This window comes from Pelobates fuscus, chromosome 4, assembly GCF_036172605.1.
Source record: "Pelobates fuscus isolate aPelFus1 chromosome 4, aPelFus1.pri, whole genome shotgun sequence".
Lineage (NCBI taxonomy): Eukaryota > Metazoa > Chordata > Amphibia > Anura > Pelobatidae > Pelobates > Pelobates fuscus.
In genome coordinates this window covers 65,118,647-65,141,552 of record NC_086320.1, presented here as the reverse complement: position 1 = coordinate 65,141,552, position 22,906 = coordinate 65,118,647, and the positions used below count along the sequence as shown (strand labels likewise).

At 39.2% G+C, this 22,906-nt stretch overlaps 1 protein-coding gene across 1 annotated transcript in view; it reads right to left on the bottom strand.

Annotated features, from left to right (window-relative positions):
• Positions 1 to 1,115, bottom strand: part of RUNX1T1 (RUNX1 partner transcriptional co-repressor 1) — a 122,822-nt gene extending 121,707 nt beyond the window's left edge. The window contains exon 1 of the mRNA XM_063451255.1: positions 466 to 1,115. Coding sequence (XP_063307325.1) covers positions 466 to 493 — 28 coding nt within the window. The 5' untranslated portion in view covers positions 494 to 1,115. The remainder of the gene's footprint in view (positions 1 to 465) is intronic.
• Positions 1,116 to 22,906: the final 21,791 nt, after the last annotated feature.

Below are 22,906 nucleotides of genomic sequence, written 5' to 3'. Positions count from 1 at the left end.
ATTAAATCAGGTCCTTGCAGTCCCAAAAGCTTGCAATCGAATACTGGTTAGAAACATGAATTCACTAGCCCCAAACTTTAAGGGCTGACTGGCAAATCTAAAAACACAGCTAACAGCTAGAGGACTCAGATTAATCGAGTATTTGCAAAATCACAGAGTTCCACATTCTAGCTCTAAGTTAAATAAAGGCGTCTTTGTTCTGTGTGATTAAGAAGATTTTAAACACTCCACAGAAAATCCCTTTACTCTCTGATAACATGCTTTGTTTTCAATGATCTACTGATCCATCCACTGTAAAAACAAAAACAAAAAAACATTGTCACCAGGATCCTTAAAACTAGCCAACCCCAGGCAGCCCCAACATCAGGAGCCCCAGGAGACATCTCTAGATGAAGAAGAGGTCCCATGTCTATCAATCAAGGCACATGAAGAATTGCTGAAGCAAACAAGGAACAAGGTACTTACACTGAAAGGGGCTTGAAATTCCCACCATTCGCTACAGGCTTGTATCTGCAAATAAAAGTTCCTGTCTTCTGTGCAGCTCAAGTGGAGATGCAAAGGGGGGGAAAAAAATAAAATAATAAAATAAATAAGGAGGGGTGGAAAGAAAAAAAAATCAAGAAACCAAAGTGTTGCAAAGAGGAGGAATGCAGTAAGTCCAGATGATTCACGTCCAGGAGAAGTCAAAACTAATTGAGTAACTCCAGCTGCCCACAGCTTCAAGCAAACTCCCCCAGTTCCTCACACTGGAGAAAGATGGGGGGGCTAGAGGGGAGGGGAAAGGGGGATAATAATAATAATAGAACGCAAACGCTCAGTCTTCAATCTGAGCTTTAATTGCAACAGTGACAAGATCCTGGTGTTGCAGACTGGGTGAGCAGTCAGAGCTTGCTGTCACTGGTGGTCTGCAGGAAGGACAGACATTTATTACAGGCGGTGTGTGGCTGTGTCTTGGAGGAGGCAGGAGACTGATGTGTGCTGATTTCCACCATAAGGCTGAGATCTCTTCTTCCTCTCCTCCTCCTCCTCCTTCTTCTTCTCCTACTCCTCCCCTCCTTCACTCTGTTTATTTCTCTTTCTCTCCTGCAGTCTCTCTGCTGTCACTTTGTCTCCCTCTAAAGTCAAACAGCACACTGCCAGCAGACTGCTAGTCTCCTCTTCCCAGGTGCAGGGTGGGAGGGCTCTCCTCAAGCAGTGGGAGGTGGTTGTGGTATCAGACATCTGTGTCGTAAAGAGGTCAGGGGGGGTCAAGTAATGGTAACAATGGGGAGAGCACGCTGCCTTTTGGGATCTTTGCCTATTTCTTTCTGTACTCTCTCTCTCTCTCTCTGTATATGTATGTATATATTATTCTTTTTTTTGGTATTTTTTTTCCAGACCTGGTGGCTTTGGACATGTAACAAGCTTCACAGAGGAGGGGATCTTAGCGTTTGCCTGCCCTTCAGTAACCTAAGACAAGCACTTTCTCCGACCATCTGGAGACACAACTCCTCCTGCCTTCTCTGCCTGGATCTCATCACTGAGCAGGCAGACAGTGCTGCTACAAACCAAGCCTCTCTCTCACATCTCTCCCTAATCCCCTTCTGTTAGCTCTTTTTTTTCCCAAAGTCTGTCTGTTTGTTTTTGCATTAGGTAATGGGCACACAGAAAACAAGGAGGTGTATTTTTCATTTTTTTTTTTTTGTCTCCTGCTCTTTCTGCTGGATAATTCTGGAGGTTACGATGGTGTCTTAGAACCTATTGACCTGATACATTCCAAATGGACTGAAGCACAAACAGAAGTTCTATTTTACACTTCATCAGAATCCTTTGTTACTGAGGTGGTCCTGACATGGCTTTAGCTATAAAGGGGTTAATAATGGTCATAATTCTATATGAAACTATAGTGCAGTATTAGCAAGATCCTTCCTTGATCAAACAATCCCATATCAATCATGTGTATAACAATATTCTTCCTATTTTTGAATATGTTAACAATAATATAGTCAATTCTGAGTATCATTTGGGTGTATTTTCATTTTTTAACAAGAAGGTATACATTGGATAAGATAATGTGTAAACGCACTACTGTTATGGTGTTGTGCTTATTCTTATTTATGAAGTGACAAGATTTCCTGCATTGTTAAAATATTTGTGATGGGCTATTATTATTATTATGATTATTATTATTGGTAATAAAGCGCCAACATATTCCGCAGCGCTGTACAATAGGTGGACTAACAGACATGTATTTGAAACCAGACGAGTTGGACGCACAGGAACAGAGGGTGTTAAGGGCCTTGCTCAAACGAGCTTACATGCTGGAGGTTCACAACCAACTGAAAATATAGAAGTCTAAATAACCAGATTGGAAGATCCCTTCAGCTTGCCAACTTGCTGTTTTTTTTTGTAAGTTGGTAGTCAATACATTTCATAGTTTACTGAATAGACACCTTATAACATTTCTAATTAACAGCATTGCTCACCTGCTTCTAATGCTTGAAAGGAGATCATACAAATATATCTCAGACAGAGGCGACCGACCTAGAAAACTATTTTATGAACATTACATTGACATACATAGGGGCACTTTGAAATATATTGTCTGGCAATTTGAAAAAAAAGATGGATATTATGTAAATGACGAATTTCTGGAGAGAAATAAAATATTTTTGTTTCACCGTTTCCTATTCGTTATTTATCTAGTTGTCTAATATAAAAAAAAAAAAAATCTGAACTGTCTGGTTTTATAATAAAATTGTGTAAACATCTAATTTACATGTTATTTTATAATAAAAAAAATATAACAATGTATGTGTTTTTTTTAGTATGATTGCAGCACCCCAGGCCTGGAATATTGTCCTATGCTTTTAAGAATATTTTTCAGCTGTATTTAATGATCTTGGCATGAAATATACACTAGTTCAGTATTTTTAGTGAGTTCTGCAGATTATGGTATTTAACAATATCACAGCTTTATTAATTAAAGATCTCATTGCATTTGCATGTATTTAGATTTTTTAATATTGACACTCCAGAAAATAAACAAAAAAGGGGGTTGAATTATTTAATTTTGTATCAGGTTTGCACACTATAAAAAGCACAACACGTTAGTGCATATGCCCTTCCAAATGTAACTGAATTGATGGTGTTATTATTACCCTGCATAGGTCATGGTATAGTGTCAGGTGTCCTAAATTTTTTTGAGCAGAAGAAGGTTTGTATAATTCAACAAGACAATCCAGCTACTATAAAAAAAACAAAACAATATATATAAAAAAAAAATATCCACATCAATTTCAAGACTGATATACCAAAATGCATGTAGATATTAAATAAAACAATGAATGTAGGTCAGTTCTAATTAAAATGACTTGCAATGGTTTGGTTGCAGGTTTAATAATTGTAAATGCTATTGGTCTCTTCATTCAGCTTAAGTAATCAGTAACTATATTTAAGTCCCTTCTGTCACATTCTACAATTAAACAATGCTTTCCACCCTCAAAATCAAATATTAATATAACTGCAAAAGGAAGACAATTTGATGCACAGTATGATTGTCTCTGTTACACCACAGCCCTGCTGAGATAGATATAGAGATAGATAGATAGATAGCTAGCTAGCTAAAGAGCGAGAGAGAAAGAGATAGAGAGAGATAGAGATATATGTTAGATAGAAAGATAGATAGCGAGAGAGAGATAGCTAGCTAATGAGAGAGCGAGAGAGATAGATAGATAGACAGAGAGATAGATAGAGATATATGCTAGATAGAAAGATAGATATATAGATAGAGAGATATATAGAGAGATAGATAGAGAGATATAACCATTGTACAGTGCTACAGAATTTGCTAGCGCTATATAAATAATAAAACAATAATAATAATAATAATATACGATAGATAGATAGATAGATAGATAAGATAGATATAGATATAAGATAGATATAGTATATAGAGATAGAGATATACAATAGAAAGAAAGATGGATAGATATAGATATAAAATAGATAGATGTATTATATAGATATACACAATAGATAGATAGATAGATAGATAGATAGATAGATAGATAGAAAGAAAGATAGATAGATAGATAGAAAGATAGATAGATAGATAGATAGAAAGATAGATAGAAAGATAGATAGATAGATAGATAGATAGATAGAAAGATAGATAGATAGATAGATAGATAGATAGATAGAAAGATAGATAGATAGATATATGATAGAAAGAAAGATGGATAGATAGAGATATAAGATAGATAGATAGATAGAGATATATAGCTAGATAGATAGAGATATTATATAGAGATATACAATAGATAGATAGATAAATAGATAGCTAGATAGATAGATATATTATATAGAGATATACGCTATATAGAGAGATATTAGATAGCTAGCTAGATAGATAGAGATATTACATAGAGATATACAATAGATAGATAGATAGATATAACAACAAATTGAGGTTCACATACTTCTCTGTAACATAGCATACAGTAAACTAAATGGCAAGATGTTTTGTAATAGAACTCAGCATGGCACAAAGCTTCCATAAGGCTCATGGCTAATTGGTAATTTTTCTACACAGTTGCAGTGTGATTTGAAGGTTCTGCTAGTGAGAGCCTTGATTAGGTGTTAGAAGTCCTATCGATTAATCAATGGCATGTTTGAAAATGAGATTTATCACAATTTCGCTATAGGTTTGCATGGTTATATGTAGGTCTTTTATAGGACTGGTAACCATAAGATTGTTTTGGTAACAGTGAGATGTAGATAGCTTAAAATGAACTTGTAAAATGCTAATTAAAATAATTTAAAATAATACTTGCAAAATAAACCGTAGCACACCTTCAAAAAGTCCTGAATTAGACAGGACAGTCCTGATTTAGAACCATTGTCGCATCATTCTGACTTTTTAACATAGAACTACATTATCACAAATAATATATAGGTAAACCCCTGCCAGTTAAAAGATAGTGGGGGAGCCGCGTGGGAGGGGGAAGGCTGCAAGAGTAAGCCCCTAACTCCCAAAAACCTCAGACTGCACACTGGACACAAGGGAAGCCACCCACCTGCGTCTAAAAGGTAGGAAACTGGAGGGTGGCTATAAAAGTGTATATTTTGACCTGTATGTGTGTGTGTCTGTATGTCTGTCAGTGTGTTTTTCTGTGTGTGTATCTATATGTCTGTCACTGTGTATCTCTATGTATGTCAGTGTGTGTATGTGTATCTGTATATCTGTAAGTGTGTGCGTGTATCTGTATGTCTGTCAGTCTGTGTGTGTCTGTATGCCTGTCAGTGTGTGTTTGTGTGTGCATCTATATGTCTGCCTGTTTCTGTGTGTATCTGTATGTCTGTCCATGTGTGTGTATCTGTATGTCTGTCAGTGTGTATGTGTCTGTATGTCTGTCAATGTGTGTCTGCATTTCTGTCAGTGTGTGCATCTTTGACAGTCAGTGTGTGTGTGTATCTGTATGTCTGTCTGTCAGTGTGTGTGTATCTGTATGCCTGTCAGTGTGTGTATCTGTATGCCTGTCAGTGTGTGTTTGTGTGTGCATCTATATGTCTGCCTGTTTCTGTGTATATCTGAATGTCTGTCCATGTGTGTGTATCTGTATGTCTGTCAGTGTGTATGTGTCTGTATGTCTGCCAGTGTGTGTCTGCATTTCTGTCAGTGTGTGCATCTTTGACAGTCAGTGTGTGTGTGTGTGTATCTGTATGTCTGTCAGTGTGTGTATCTGTATGCCTTCCAGTGTGTGTCTGTGTGTGTAACTGTATGCCTGTCAGTGTGTGTGTTGGTATGCCTGTGTCTGTGTATTTGTATACCTGTCAGTGTGTGTCCCAATCCTCCTTTGTATGCTGCGGCACAATTCATCATGTTTTTGAGCTATAATTTTGAGCAATGGTTCCCAAACCACCACTCAAGGAACTGTGTAAATAAATACATTCCTAACCCCGCTCCCCAACAGTAAACCTATTGTCACTAAATGCTTCTCCCCCTAACTAGTGTTTGAGAATCAGTAATGACACACCATAGTAGATGTGCTGGAACTTAGTGATGCAATTTGCCCTGAACACATGCCCATAATACCTGCCCAAGAAGTATTCAACCCAAGTTACACTACAAATACAGCATTCAGACACGAGAACTTACATACCATATCACACACACACACACACACACACACACACGCGCAAAAATTTCCTCACTGCATTAGGTTTCTTATAGTGTCATAGGTTTTATAAATAAATATAAAGAGACAGACACATTCATAACCATAGGGATGGGTGGGTAACAGGGACTAGCAATGAAGGGGTTAACAGTTGATAGTTGATTAACTGGAACTGAAGGGGAAGTGTTTAACAGTGGGTAGATAGGTTGACTGACAGGGACTAGAGGGGGAGGGGTTAACAGTGGGTTGACTGACAGGGCCTGGAGGTGAAGGGGTTAACAGTGGGTAGATATGTTGGCTAACAGGGTCTGGAGGGGTAGGGATTAACAGTGGGTAGTGAGGATGACTGACAGGGGCTGGAGGGGAAGGGATTAACAGTGGGTAGTGAGGTTGGCTGACAGGTGTTGGGGGGGAATTTATTACTTGTATTACAGGGAGGTAGGGAGAGGAGCATATATGGGGTAGCTGGGAACAAGGGGGGGGATATCAAAGAAAGGAGAGAAGGAAGGAGAATAGAATAAGGTTAGATCAAAGCTACAAAATAAAAAGAAACTAAAGAAAAAACAAAAGTGGAGGCAAAAGAGTAACAAAAAACATATTACACATACTGTGCTTAGCTCTACCCTTGTCTCTGCAGTGTAGTCTGTGCTGTGAACATTCCTTACACTAGAGAAGACATGCCTCTATTTTCATTGGCTGAAAAAGGTACGCTATTTTCAGAGACTGGGAATCAGTAACATGTTGAAATTTGAGAGGGGTGTGACTAAGAAGCATGGGTTACACTGCTGAAAACAGCAAAACATTTTACAGCACTATAGGCAAACTACACAGAATTGTGTAACGTACTGTACACTGCTGACAGGTCCGAATAAGTGTTTGCCAGTAAATTGAGTTTGTGTGTATTGACCTTTTGTCTGTGTGTATGTATGTCTATGTGTATGTGTGACAGTGAGCTTGTGTTTAGTAACCTTTTGTCTGTGTTTGTGTGTCAGTAAGCTTGTGTGTAGTGACCCTGTGTGTCAGTGACCGTGTGTGTAGTGACCTTGTGTCTGTGTGTATGTGTTTCAGTAAGTGTGTGTTTAGTGACTTGTCGTGTCAGCGAGCTTGTGTGTAGTGACCTTTTGTCTGTGTGCATGTGTGTCAGTGAGTTTGTTTGTAGTAACCTTGTGTCTTTGTGTCAGTGAGCTTGTGTGTAGTAACCTTGTGTCTGTGTGTGTATCAATGAGCTTATGTGCAGTGACCTTGTGTCTGTGTGTGTGCTTTTTTTGTGTAGTGACCATGTGTCTGTGTGTATGTGTGTCAGTGAGCTTGTGTGTAGTAACCTGGTCATAAACCCATCATGCCTTATAATAACCCACTTGTCATAATTTCAACCCACCCTCCCAACAGGGAGGGAGAAATAAATGATTACGTTTTTAAAATAATTGTTACATTAATAAAATCCCTATAATACAATGTATCCACTATACAAACACTACACCCCAATGCACACACTATAACCTATAAACATAGTGCACTCCCTATACACATACACTATACTCCCTATATGCACACTATATCCCGATACACCCACAATACACCATCTACAAACATCCAGGCTACAACCACTCTACACACACTATACCCCCATTCACATACTATAACCCTTATACACATGCACACAGTACCCCTATACATAAACCCCTATTAACATCCATACTGCAGCTCCAAATAAAAAAAACTCTACGCAACCACTATATACACACACACACACACACACTGCAGCCCCTAGAATGGGAGGTTTTATATAGTAGATAATATTATATTAGGGGAAGTGGTCAGGGAGGGGTGTGGCTTGGAAGGGGTGCAGTGAAGACTTTTTCGCACAGGGTGCCTAAAGGCCTAAGGCCGTCCCTCGTTATGACATATTCTTTCTGGTTTTAAATAATGGAATTAATGGTGCTCTGTTTTGGTATTTGACTCTATACTCAAATACAACATAAATCGGACTTTGTACAAAAATAACTCTTAGATTCTTTTTTTAAATGTTGCAGAGCCAAATACAGCATGCCCAGATACAATCCTATATAAGGACATATAATTACTTTATAACGTTACCAAGTTACTTGACATTTGATCTTTCTTAATGACAAAAGGTAATATTTAGATCACATTTGGTAAACAGCAAGTCTTCCACTGCTATTTGTTTACCTTTGATACTTTGCACACGTGAACACTCTTTGTAAAGATGCAGGGAGATATTGTATTTAACTCAAATTATATGGATAAAACTCTTTGGCGAATAGACGACTTTGATGGAAACTTTCATTTTTCTCAGTGCTATTTTAAGTACAAATATACAGTGCCAACAGGAAAAATGGGATAGAAATATGAAGCATAGTGAATTACTCTTACTTAATTTTTTCCAAAACACTCCTGACAGTATAGAGTCAGTGAACCGACATATAGCAAAACTCTTTCCATTTGTGTATATATTAGCACTCTTCTAGATAACCACGCTAAATAATACTGAATAGGCATGACAGTCACATCTTAGCTACAATGTGCAGGCTAGGTTATAGTTGGCTTTTCTAGTAATTATATAAATAATAATAATAAAATATATATATATATATATATATATATATATAATATAAATATAATTTAATTTTTTATAAAAAAAATCTTTATAATAAAAAATATAAAAAATACATAAATTATATATATATATATAATTTTATTTATTTTTATTTTTTATTATAAAGATTTTCTCACCCCCTCAGAGTAATTTTTTTGTGTATTCTTCATTCCAAGGTCCTCTACCATGGGAGACACAAGGGTCTAAAAATTCTGTGGAGTATCCTGGCTGTTCCTAGAACTGCACTCTTCTGGACAGAGAATATCCCACCTAGAACCTGAGATGTCCCACCTTGGAATCTGCTGTAGCCACTCTCCCAACTTCCCACCCTTATTTTTTATGTAATATGAATTCAGTTATTATAGTGGATAAATGATGACATTACAGGCATCACATCTATAGGTAAAGACAGACCAAAGGTTTTCCTGTAGAAGAATCATTGTAGTAATGAACACAGATTTTACGATGTTATTTAGTAGTCGCAATGGCCAGTAAGGTATTGACAAGCATGAGAATAATATTAATTCACGTGATTAAACTATAATTTTACCTATTTAGAAATGGATTGTAAAACCACACCTTAGATATAATGTGCAATTTTAAGTTACTGGTTTAAAAAGCATATTATTAGAAGAAGTACAGAGATGACTATAATATGAATAAAATAAAATAAAAATACAAAATACACCTTCTTCCAGGTCTGAAACGATCAATTTCCCTGTGCTATTCCTATATAATATTTAGGAATCTTCGAACAAATTAGATGTTTTGGAATCTTGAAAAAGAGATTTCCAAAAGGAATTTTCATTCGAAGAGTGGTTAAGGATTGTGTTAAATCTGACAGGTGTGACACAGTGCCTTGTCCATATAGAAAATCACTAAACAGTAATATCTTGATGGTTCCTATCCCATCTAGGCTACACAATATGTATCCAAAATCTTCCACATACATGTTTGTGTGGTTGTGGCCAGACGGGGACTCACATACCTGGTGGCATGCCTCTCATATTCAGCTATTTTGGAAAGGTTTTTCATGTGATTAAGGATATTGATCCTTCTCTAGAGAGTATAACACCAGAGCTCTGTCTATTTAAGACCTTTCCTAACAGTCTAAATTAAGTAGATAAAATTATGGTAGGCCATAAGATTGCTTCCACAATGTCTAGTCCTATATATTGGAAAAATAGTGATATCCCAGTAAAGTATTTTATTTGGTCTTAGACAGTGCCATCTTAACAGCATTATGGGCCCCGGGCAAAGCAGTGCCCTGGGGCCCTCCCTGCACAACAACTCACAGGAATAAAAATTTAAATTATAGATAAAATTAAGCTTAGATTTGCAATAATTTACAAATGCAACACATATATTCAATACATGCACACAGACTGCTGAACACATTCACACACCGACTGATGAATACACACACAGACAGACTGCTGAATATACACACAGACAGACTACTGAATACACAAACACACACACACACACACACACACACATACTGCTGAATACATACACACAGTTTGCAGAATACACACAGACTGATGAATACACACACAGACTGCTGAATACAAACAGACTGCTGAATACACGCATACTGCAGTGAGGGGTGCTGTGTGTGAGGGATGCTGTGTATGAGGGGTGTTGTGTGTGTGTGTGTGTATGGGGTGCTGTGTGTGTGAGAGGTGCTTGCTGTGTGTGAGGGATGCTGTGTTTGAGGGGTGTTGTGTGTGTGTGTGTATGGGGTGCTGTGTGTGTGAGAGGTGCTTGCTGTGTGTGAGGGATGCTGTGTTTGAGGGGTGTTGTGTGTGTGTGTGTATGGGGTGCTGTGTGTGGGAGAGGTGCTTTGTGTGTGTTAGGGGTGCTGTGTGTGAGGGGTGTTGTGTGTGAGGGGTTTTGTGTGTGTGTGAGGGGTGTTGTGTGTGTGTGTATGGGGTGCTGTGTGTGTGAGAGGTGCTTGCTGTGTGTGAGGGATGCTGTGTATGAGGGGTGTTGTGTGTGTGTGTATGGGGTGCTGTGTGTGTGAGAGGTGCTTGCTGTGTGTGAGGGATGCTGTGTTTGAGGGGTGTTGTGTGTGTGTGTGTATGGGGTGCTGTGTGTGTGAAAGGTGCTTGCTGTGTGTGAGGGATGCTGTGTGTGAGGGGTGTTGTGTGTGTGTGTATGGAGTGCTGTGTGTGAGAGGTGCTTTGTGTGTGTTAGGGGTGCTGTGTGTGTGTTAGGGGTGCTGTGTGTGAGGGGTGTTGTGTGTGTGTGAGGGGTGTTGCGTGTGTGTGAGGGGTGCTGTGTGCATGTGAGAGGTGCTGTGTGCATGTGAGAGGTGCTGTGTGCATGTGAGAGGTGCTGTTAGAGGTGCTGTGTGTGTGAGGGGTGTTGTGTGTGTGTGAGGGGTGCTGTGTGCATGTGAGAGGTGCTGTGTGAAGGGTGTTGTGTGTGGGGGGTGCTGTGTGTGTGTGTGTTTGTGTGGGGATGTTGTGTTTGTGAGGGGTGCTGTATGCATGGGTGTGTGTGGGGTGCTGTGTGTGTGTGTGGGATGCTGTGTTTGTGAGGTGTGCTGGGTGTTTGAGAAGTGCTGTGTGTGTGTGGGGTGGTGCTGTGTGTGTGCGATGGGGTGCTGTGTGTGTGTGTTGCAGAGTTTGAGGGGGTGCAGGGAGCAAATGTTTTTTTTTTTTTAATAATACAATACATTATTAAAGTTTTTATCCCCCCCCCCGTTATTTTTACCTTTGGTAAAAGAGGGGGCCAGGGGGGACACGGCCAACCCTGGTGGTCCAGTGGTGGTGAGTTCTCTATAGCCTGCAGCTCCTCTGGCTGCAGGCTGTCTCCTGCCCTCCCGCGCGCAGAGTGCTGTGTGGAGTGTTGCCATGGTAAAGCCCGGCAACGCTCCATGCTGCATGCTCGCGGGAGGAGTGATCTGTCTCCAACATCCCTCCTCACTTCCTCAGGGTCCTCCCTCCCTCTCTCTCCCCGATCATAGGTCTTTGGGCCGGTGAGGGAGATCTCTGATCTCCTCAACGGCCTGAGAAGGCCCACGGCAACTGAGAAGGGCCGGCTCTTCATAGACTGGCAGAGGAGATCAAAAGATCTCCCCTGTCAGCCTGGGCAGCGTGGTGGGACCCTTGGGCAACTGCCCAGCATGCCCATGTGGAAAGACAATCCTTGTCTTAGATAGTAAGCATCATAAGCTGGCTCTTAGACAGCCATCTAGTACAGTTGATTTATTGAAATATCATTGGACTGTTCAGGAGGATAAAATCAAATGTGTGTATTCTTTGTAATCAGAGTTTACTTGGACCAGGTTTCTCATGTCAGTATCCTATATCAATTTATTAATGTGCTATATATTTATATTATTTTCATTATATGCCTTATTTGTGATTGATCATTGTTTATAATAGAATTGTATTTTTTTTTTATATTTTATGGAAGTTTTTCCCCTGTTTTCTTTTGCTAGAAAAATTATTGATTGTTTTTTATTCAATTTTGTTACATTTAAAAAATAGTTTAATAAAAGTAATTGGACTAGAAAATACACATTCTTGTCTTAATTATATGTTTGTCTGACTATTCTACAGAATATTTTGGTGCTTTCTAAATAATAATAATAATAATAATAATAATAATAATAATAATAATGACACTCTGGATTCATTATTACTCATTATAAGTGAATACAATTTTATTTTTATAAATTTTGTATTACCATTTAGGTGTGCGGTTGTACATGGAAATATGGTAGAACATAGCTCTTAAAGAGCTACCTCTGCATAAGGCTTGTAGCTGAGAGTCTTGGGAGCTATATATTGGTGTGTTTGGGATCCAGGCTGCAATAAAGAATCTGGGTTAGATCAAACAGCAAATTAAAGGTGGGAAAGGCACAGATATTGAAGTGCGAAATGGCAGTTAATGAGGAAAAATAAACAGAGGAGAAAGTATTTGAGATTAAAAGATACGAGGATAGGTCATAAATGGTGAACATAAATTAACATGACTATCAGCAATAACTCTAAACTAACAAAAATAGGGGTAGGTCATAAATGGTGGACATAAATGAACAAGACAAAATACCAAGCAGTGAATCAGAATGCAACAAACTTCAAAAGAACTTGATAGAAGTGCAGCGCTAAAAGTGTGATAATAGTACTCCTTATGCACTTACCCCTTACAGTACACATGGGGTATGCATGTAAAGTAAACAAGAAAATAGATATATAGAGTAGTATTGTCGAGTAATCTTTTAGTGGAAAGTACGTGAATAAAAAATGGAAACTCACATTTTAAAGAGCCTTTTATAAGGGTATAGGCTCTAAACACATCGGCCAACGTGCCTTTTAAGGTAGGCAGTAACACCTAGGGATAGGGGTTGTTCCTTTCTTCCCTCTGTCTGTGGATTGTATCTCCAAATAAAGCACAAAATAGATTTCCTGGTGCAGATTATCTTAAATCAGATGGTGCAAAATATATATATAAGCTCAGTGCTCACCTTTTATAGAGCCTTTTGGTAACTGGCTCTAAGTACTGCAGGTATAAGTGTCAATTAAGAGGTGACACTTCCCTCAATCAGATACCAAATATAAGTAGGAGATGGAATATAAGTAACTTAAAATTACAATTTATTTAGACAAAAAATAAAATACATGTAAAAGTAGCATGCATAAATACTAAATATCCTCTCTCTCCTCTTCTGTCAGAAACGCGTTTCGCCATCCTTTTCGGCTTCCTCAGTCTGTGTTTGTAAGTCTGCTGGTGTCCGGTTTTAAATCATCTCTTTTAATATACTAATTATGTTTGTGTTTTCTGAGCAATTATAAAGGACTTTTGTTCAGTTCACTTTATCAATTACGATACCAGAAGAGCGGACTTTAGAAATCAAATGGGAAGAATGAAGCATGCTGGGATTTGTAGGAACAACTAGAACCCGGACGTGATGTATCGGCAAATCAAGCCGACCCGGAAGTGACGCGACGACACCAAACCGGAAATGAAACCCAGCCGCACGGAAAAAAGGCGCGAAGAGATGATTTAAAACGAAACACGTTTCTGAGTTGAAAGTACGTGATATAAAATAAAATAAGTGGTGCAGGAATCCTTAGGTAGACCATCCAAAAGAGCTACCTCTGCATATGGATTGTAGCATATCATTCTATCTTCTACTCTTCTCTTCATTGTGCAACTGTCAATCTCAGGCTTTTCTTCTTCCTATATCCCCTTCTAACTATTGTCACACACCCCTACTCTTTCTTAATGTTAAGCTTCTAGTGTGGATTGTATACACCCGTATAATTAATTTATTAATTAATAAGGCTGGTATCCATTTATTCACTCCACAGAAAAGACCCTTACTAACGTGTCTACTGATTCATTCATTTTAATTATTCTGGGCTGTTTGCACCCTTGGCATTTGTGGCACTGTCCTCTCCTGCTTCTCATCCTACCTCTCTCAATTTAGCATCTCCTTTTCTGGCACTCGCTCCAATGCAAAACCTGTGTCAGCTGGATCCCTCAAGGCCAAGTTCTTAGACCTATTTTTCTTTCTCTTCAAATGTGTCTGTTGGTAACCTTATTAATTTCTTTGGATTCCAGGACCATCTATAAATTGGCAACACATCACGTAACTGACCCTCTTCTATCTCTATGTGGATGATTTTCTGTTTTGTAAAAATTGCCCTCCTTACCCACCATACCTTTGACAGCACAGCCCTTGCCAATCCTTATATTGGCTTCCCATACCCTTAATCCCTTCATTACTGAGCACTCATTGATTGAAAAATATATTAGCATAACATTTATGTAAAGCAAGAGATGCATTCCTATAATATAAACATATCATAGCACATCAATTATGTGTATAGATTGCTATTCAGACAAGCTTAAACATTTTACTTATGTAAATCTACACATTTTTACTTATCAGTTCAGTCTTTATAAAAATATTTAGGAAATGAACGGTTTTAGACAGTACACAAAGCCCTTTATCTTGCAATATTCCACACAGTGTCTGAAATATTAGTATAAAAGCAAAATTGCAATTTTTGTCACATACATTAGATGTTAAAAAATAGACAAAAAATGCCTTTCTTACAGGTATTTTTTTTTTTGTAATTCTTTTTTTTTTTGCACAGCATAGTTTAACAGATATCCGTGCACAGACAATTCCCAATATGACATATGACAAGATAGAAATCTAACAGTACTATGGACTGTCAAGAGTTAACTGCACTGTTTTTTTTTTTTATAAGGAACAAGGTAGAGTGGAAGCGGTCTCAATGTAGCATTCAATAGATATTTGCTGAGTTTATGCAATAGAGAACATATAGGATGTCAGAATGTAAACACAAGAAAGGAGTCTTGCTATATTAACTGACAAGTTGCTTTGAAGTAAGTATCCCCAGGTGTGAAAACAAATTATATGAAAGTTAAACAAATAAAAACTGATTCCCCCAGATTCCCCCAGCTATAAATATAAGAGGTTGCCCACAGATATCCCTCCGCTCAACCTATCCCCTGCAATGAGCACACCTGGACCTGGCTAGAGAGTTTACAAGAGTCCTGTATTATATGACCCCACCATCACTGCGCCAAAATACAATTCCTTGCACCAGTCCCATAAGTGCAATGTGAGGTTACAGGCAGGACTTGAACTTTGGGCCCATTGCCTGGCTTCATCAGCTCGCGGTGAATGAGGGCCATCTGAGGGAGTGTGTGGCACCGATGGTGGCTTCCCATGAAGATCAGGGGCCTATGAAGGCCACAGGGAGCAGCATGATCGGGCTGACTGCTTTCCTACTATCCTTGCTGCATTAGGGTGTTGCCCGTCGTGTCTCAGCTTGGCGGTGTTCCGTGAGGGTCCAGGTTTGGATGAGGCTGCAGTGACAGGCTTTTTCATCTGCTGCTGGGTTCTATTCCAGAATTGCCCCCAGACGTGCTCAAATGCCATGGCTATTCGGTCTTCCTGTGTGGCCCAGGTTGTGGGAGTCAGGAGTGCCAACGGCATCGTGTTGATGGCCATCTTAGCTCGTGGGTTTCAGGAATCCAGGTCCGCAGGATCCATCAAGTCTGGGCTAGGTGAGTAAGACATCACCCCAGGGAGGACCGGTATAACCCCTGCCGGTCCATAGGGGGACGAGGTAGGAGCATGCTTGTTCTTCGTAGTCGACCCAAGAATGAAGACAACGGCTGTCTCTCCTCACGGGCCGCATCTGCTTTCCATCATGGAACCACTGACCTCTGGCGGTAGGGCTGCAAATGCGGTGGTCAAGGCTCACTCACGGGTGCACAGCTTGTGTATATATAAGGATAAGAAGGTATTTTCTAGGTGAAACGTATGGATTTTGGGTCTCAGACCTAGAGCTCAGGTTATGTGCAACCAGCCAATTCAGCAGTTAGGCTCCGTCCCCTCTTACAGGTATTTTTAAGGTTCTGAAGGCATTGCTGACAGTAAAGCTTACTAAAAATGGCAACAGACTGTTGAAATAAAGTCTCATTTATACATAATGCCTACATAATAATAATAATAATAATAATAACAACAACAATAATAACACAGTATTTAACCAGGAAAGGTACATTCAGATTACTCAGGTTTCCAAGTACGTCCTGGGGATGTTACTTTTGCCCAACATCCAGGTGATGTTACTATAGAATAAATATTTTTTTTAAGAGTGCTATAACAATCTTTATCAATCTCTAGAATGCTAATGTAAAGCTAACAGTGTAATGGTAGAGTTTATTCAATCTTAATTCTAGGAATTATGTGACCAAGTGAAACTTCCTTAACTGTTTGGAAGAAGAGGAGGAGCTCACATTTTCAGCAGAGTTTCAGGCAGTAGCTTTTGGTACATAAATTTATTCCTCTGCAGTCTGGTAATCATTCCTTAAGTATAAATGAGGATGAGCAAGGCTTTATGGACTACATTTCATATTTACACTTGATTTTGTTAGTGGAGTGGTTAAGGATCTAGTTCATATTATATTCATACTAACACTAGCAATCAAAGCCCTCATTAAGTCTTATATGCTCACAATATTTCAATTTAGTAGGTGGTTCTACTAAATATTAAAAATCCCATCTAATTCCAGTTTCAGCACTACAAAATATGGAAATGTCCAAAGTGGTGAATACTTATGCAAGACACATAATACATCACAGAAACAAAATTTATAATCTATAAGTAACTATGGCTTTTACAACAGGCAGCCTATCAGTCCTATAGATCCATTACACTTTTACCTGAAGTTTACCTGAGCTATACTCTCATCAGTTCCTGACTCAATTTGTGTGTCAATCACTTGTGTAATTGTACAGAACTAGATCCCAAGCTAGTGTTTTATAAATAAAGCTGAGTTGACTTGCTTCGGTTTAAATCATGCCGCTTTTCGCTTTTCTACGCTTTTTCTTCCAAACGTGCGCACAAACTCCTTTTAATAAACTAAATAATTTCATTGGGTATGCTTTTCTACATATGATAGATGCTTCAATGTGAAAATAAAAGCATTGAAAAAACGCAGTGCGTTGATTTAATGTACTCTATTATGCCAAGGACGAATGATTTCAACGAACGCAAAAGGATATTTAATTTACAGTATGCCGAACTATAGTGACAAACTTATAAGCTATGCAAAAAATGAATAAACTGAAAATACATATTTTTAATGTAGATCATATTTAATCTTAATGCATTTCTACAACAACAGTTCTAGATTTGAATGGGCAATAATCTAAAGCATACCTAAGGACCTGTAACCCAAATATCTATTTTGTGTTACAAAAAGTGTACAGAAACATACATAATTTGCATGATATAAATATGATTTTTTTCCTATCTATTGCATTGAAGCAAAGTAAACTCAAAATTAGTCGAAGTTATTGTTACATAACTATATTCTTCACAATCAAGTAAGGTCCCATGAATCAATGGGAGCCGTTCATCTGCATATCAGGCAGCGCTGTTTATGCATTACCACTCACAGGAAAACTGAAGCTTCTGATATGTAATAGTTGATGTACTCATATAAAAGCACAAGAGGAACAGCTACACATTTTTCATTCTGGGTATGGGCAGCATACAGAGATATTTGCACTTCTGTGCCGGGAGCTTGTTGCACCCTGTTCCGGTTTGCTTGATGTTAAATCAGTGACTTCTACCCTTGCAGACAGCTTTAGGAGCATCCCTACAAGAAAAAAAAATATATCCTCTCTCATATGAGCCATCCCAAATGGCCGATCATTCTGCTTTTTTTTTTTTTTTTTTTCAATTCCCCTCCCTCCCTTTCTTATTTCCCCCCACCCCATCCCCTTATTTCTGACAGCTTAAAGCAGGCTTCCCAAACTCCGGCCCTCCAGATGTTGCTGAACTACAACTCCCATGATTCTATAAATGAAATAGATAGGCTGAGAATCATGGGAGTTGTAGTTCAGCAACATCTGGAGTGCCGGAGTTTGGGGAAGCCTGGCTTAAAGCATTACAAGGAAAGAGACTATAGATGTCCAAGTATCGTTTGGGAACTTTGTATAATTTACCAAAGCTGCTATTAGGTTTCTGGACTACTTTTACTGTATACATTTGAGATTTTGTATAATTTTGTGAAACCAATGTATTAAGACACATCAGGAGTATATACACTAAGTGCTAAAATTTTTATTGAGTTTAAGAATGTTGCTATGTGGGGAAGGGTTATTTTATGTTCTAGCAGTTTCATTTTTTATTAATGTTATTGTTTTAGGTTTTTTTATTTTTTTTTATCTACTCTATTTGCTCTTTCTTCAACTATTTAATGTTTATTTATAACTTTGCCAGTATATAGATGCTGTAAGCTGTCAATATTAAAAGTACACTATACAGTGAGGGAAAAAAGTATTTGATCCCCTGCTGATTTTGAATGTTTGTCCACTGACAAATAAATGATCAGTCTATAATTTTAATGGTAGGTGTATTTTAACAGTGAGAGACAGAATAACAATAAAACAAATCCAGAAAAACGCATGTCAGTAAAGTTATAAATTGATTTGCATGTCAATGAGTGAAATAAGTATTTGACCCCTTTCAACTTGGTGGTAAAACCCTGGTTGACAATCACAGAGGTCATTTGTTTCTTGTAGTTTGCCACCAGGTTTGCACACTCCTCTTTGCAGATCTTCTCCAAGTCATTAAGGGTTTGAGGCTGACTTTTGGCAACTCGAACCTTCAGCTCCCTCCACAGATTTTCTATGAGATTAGGGTCTGGAGACTGGCTAGGCCACTCCAGGATCTTAATGTGCTTCTTCTTGAGCCACTCCTTTGTTGCCTTGGCTGTGTGTTTTGGGTCATTGTCATGCTGGAATACCCATCCATGACCCATTTTCAATGCCCTGGCTGAGGGAAGGAGGATCTCACCCAAGATTTGATAGTACATGGCCCCGTCCAACGTCCCTTTAGTGTGGTGCATTTTCCCTGTCCCCTTAGCAGAAAAACATCCCCAAAGCATAATGCTTCCACCTCCATGTTTGATGGTGGGGATGGTGTTATTCACATCATAGGCAGCATTCCTCCTCCTCCAAACATGGCGAGTTGATGCCAAAGAGCTCGATTTTGGTCTCATCTGAACACAACGCTTTCACCCAGTTCTTTCACCCAGACCTTGTCGGCGCTGCACGATGTCAGTCCTTCACGGTGTAGTGTGTTACCAATTGTTTTCTTGGTGACTATGGTCCAAGCTGCCTTGAGATCATTAACAAGATCCTCCCATGCAGTTCTGGGCTGATTCCTCACCATTCTCATGATCATTGAAACTCCACGAGGTGAGATCTTGCATTGAGTACCAAAACGAGGGAGACTGAAAGTTGTTTTGTATCTCTTCCATTTGCGTATAATCGCACCAACTGTTGCCACCTTCTAACCAAGCTGCTTGGCGATGGCCTTGTAGCCCATGCCAGCCTTGTGTAGGTCTACAATCTTGTCCCTAACATCCTTGGACAGCTCTTTGGTTTTGGCCTAATCTGAGCTTGTAACCTGTACAAAAGACAGCCATCTTGCTGATTGATAGGGGATCAAATACTTATTTCACTCATTGACATACAAATCAAATTATAACTTTTTGACATGAGTTTTTCTGGATTTTTTTGTTTTTCTGTCTATCACTGTTAAAATACACCTACAAAAAAACAGTCCTGCGCTCAAACTCCCATTACTCCTGGGTGTCAGCAATGACCATAGTACACATCAGCCAAAATACATATAGTAAAAACCAAAAAAAAAAAGTTACCTGCGCTCTTTCCACATCCCTATGTATTTTTAAACAAATAGAGGTTTTTAGTTACCTCCAATGGCCATGAGAGGGTATGCCCACCTGCCACGTCAAGGCAGACCTCTTAGGTGGGTCCTAACTCTAACCATTCACCTTGTTTCCGTGAGCTTCTGGCAAAAATATCTCTAATGATACAGAATGGGGTATTTCTTTTTATATACATCCCTACATGCTTATTAACCCTTAATAGGGAACACATAAAATACACCTACCATTAAAATTATAGACTGATCATTTCTTTGTCATTAGACATTTGTTCAAAATCAGCAAGGGATCAAATACTTTTTTCCCTCACTGTAGTCACCAAAACAACTTTATCTTAACGAAGCAGTTTTTGTGTATAAATCACGTCTCTGAAGTTTCACTGCTCAGTTCACTGCCATTTTGGAGTTAAATCACCTTTGTTTCTGTTTATGCAATTCTAGGCACACCTCCGCTGGCTCACAGCCTGCATGAAAACAAAATGGTTTCATTTTCAATCAGATGTTACTTAATTTAGAAGTTTTAACTCCTGATCTGTAAATTGATATTTAATTACACACAGGAAGCTACAGCAGGATCTAGCAAGTTATGAACAGAGCAGGAGATAAGAAATTATAAACTAAACAGATTTTGCAATGAAGGAAGTATAAACATTAGATGACACTTTACAGGAAGTGTTTAGGAAGGATGTGTAAGTCACTTGCATTGAGGTGTGAGAAGGGCTGCATAAAGCAAGTGATTTAACTTCAAAATGGCAGAGAACTGAGCAGTGAGACTGCAGGGGCATGATCTATGCACCAAAAGAGCTTCATTAAGCTAAAGTTGTTTTGATAACTATAATGTACCTTTAACGAAAGCTAGTAGTTTGTAGTAGCAACAAATAACCACCAGATATCCACAAAATGTTGATAAATCTTTGTACTCTATCATTAATAATGGCTGCTTCTATAAACATCAATCCCTCACATTTTAGCAGCATGCTGGTAAAGCACATTTTGATACACTTGAACTAAGTATGTACACTTTATGTGGACTGTAGCGACAGGCAAATAGCCACTTACTGGTAAAACATAGCTACAGGGTTGGAAGAAGACTTTTTGTTTCAAAATAATTTATAGGCATTTAGCAGCAATTAACCTCTTTACACTAGGCCAGAGGCTGGTGTTTAGTTTTTAGGGTTTACTGCAGTCAGTAATAAGTAGCGGACCTGTTAGTGCAGTTGGTAACATGCTGTAGATACTCAATAACAGAAGCAACAGGCACATAGTGGCTGGTCACTAAAAAGTGGCAACAAAGTTATAAATACCCCCACAGATTGGCAGTACTAAATCAAATTGATAGTAATAAATCAAGTTATAAATCAAATACTCATTAATCTATCCAATGATGTTTTAATGAGATACAATTCTATAAATTTGGTCCACAGGTTTCAAGAAAATTATAAAGTAAAAAATCACTCTACATAATTTGTGTAATGTAAAGTCGGTGGCAGTTGTGTATTTAGGATTTGTGCTGCCCTAGGCATGGTGAAACTCGGACACCCCCCCAATCTAAATTTGCCCTGCTGTTTCCTGTCAAGGCCACACCTCTTCCTCTTTAAGACCAATGACCAAGCCACTGTTTGACTAACAGACACCCACACTCACTCACTGACAGGCACACACATTCAGATACACATACAGTGACATACATTCACTGACAGGCACACACATTTAATGACACACATACTCACTCACTGAAAAAACCCAACTCACTCACTCACTCACTCACTCACTCGCTCACTCACAGATGCACACTGACAGATACACTCACTCATTAACAGATGCACACTCACATACATAAACTGACATACACAGAAACTCACTAACAGACGCACACTCCCTCACTCACTCACTCACTCACTCACTCACTCACAAACATACATTGACAGAGACACACATTCACTCACAGACACACTGTCAGGATCCAGACAGGGATCCAACATGCAGAGTACTAGAACAGATAGACGTATATCGGACCTTAGAGTGGCCGGACTAACGTCACATAAACAGAGAATAGTCAGGGGCGAGCCGAGGTCGAGGGAACGAGAAGACAGGTAAGCGAGGTCCAAGCCGAGAGTCAAGGGTAGGAGAGAGAATCAAAGTCAGAAAACACGCCAAGTCAATAACCAAATGCCAAACACAAAGAACGCACTGAGAGGACAGGCAAGCTGAAACCACGACAGGGCAATGAGTCAGTGGAAGTGATTGCCTTTTATACCCTCTCTCTTTAATTGGTGCCCACGCCCCCAAAACGTCCTGGTTTGAATATTCAGGCGGGTTGTGATGTCATCGACGTCATGACTTCGGCGGGATTGCACCGCGTCATAAAAGGGGGCGGGGTTATTGCGGCCAGCGCTAAATATGCCGATATTGCTGGAGGGGAGAGAGGTATCAATGGCAGGTACCATGACAGTACCCCCCCTCTTAGGAACGCCCACTGGGCGAAAAGGACCAGGCCGAGACAGAAAGCGGTTATGGTACGCCCGAAGAAGGCGAGGAGTGTGGATGTCCGTATGAGGAACCCAAGACCTCTCTTCAGGGCCAAAACCCTTCCAGTCGACAAGATATTGTAATTTCCCACGAGACATACGGGAGTCAAGGATGAAATTCACCTCATATTCCTCCTGACCCTCAACCTGAATAGAAGAGGGAGGAGTCGAGACCGAGGTGAACCTATTGCAAACGAGAGGCTTTAAAAGTGAAACATGAAACGAATCAGGAATGCGTAAACCAGGGAGAAGAGCAAGTTGGTAAGCAACAGGATTGATCCTCCGCAGGACTGTGTAAGGACCAACGAAACGAGGAGCGAATTTCATGGAGGGGACCTT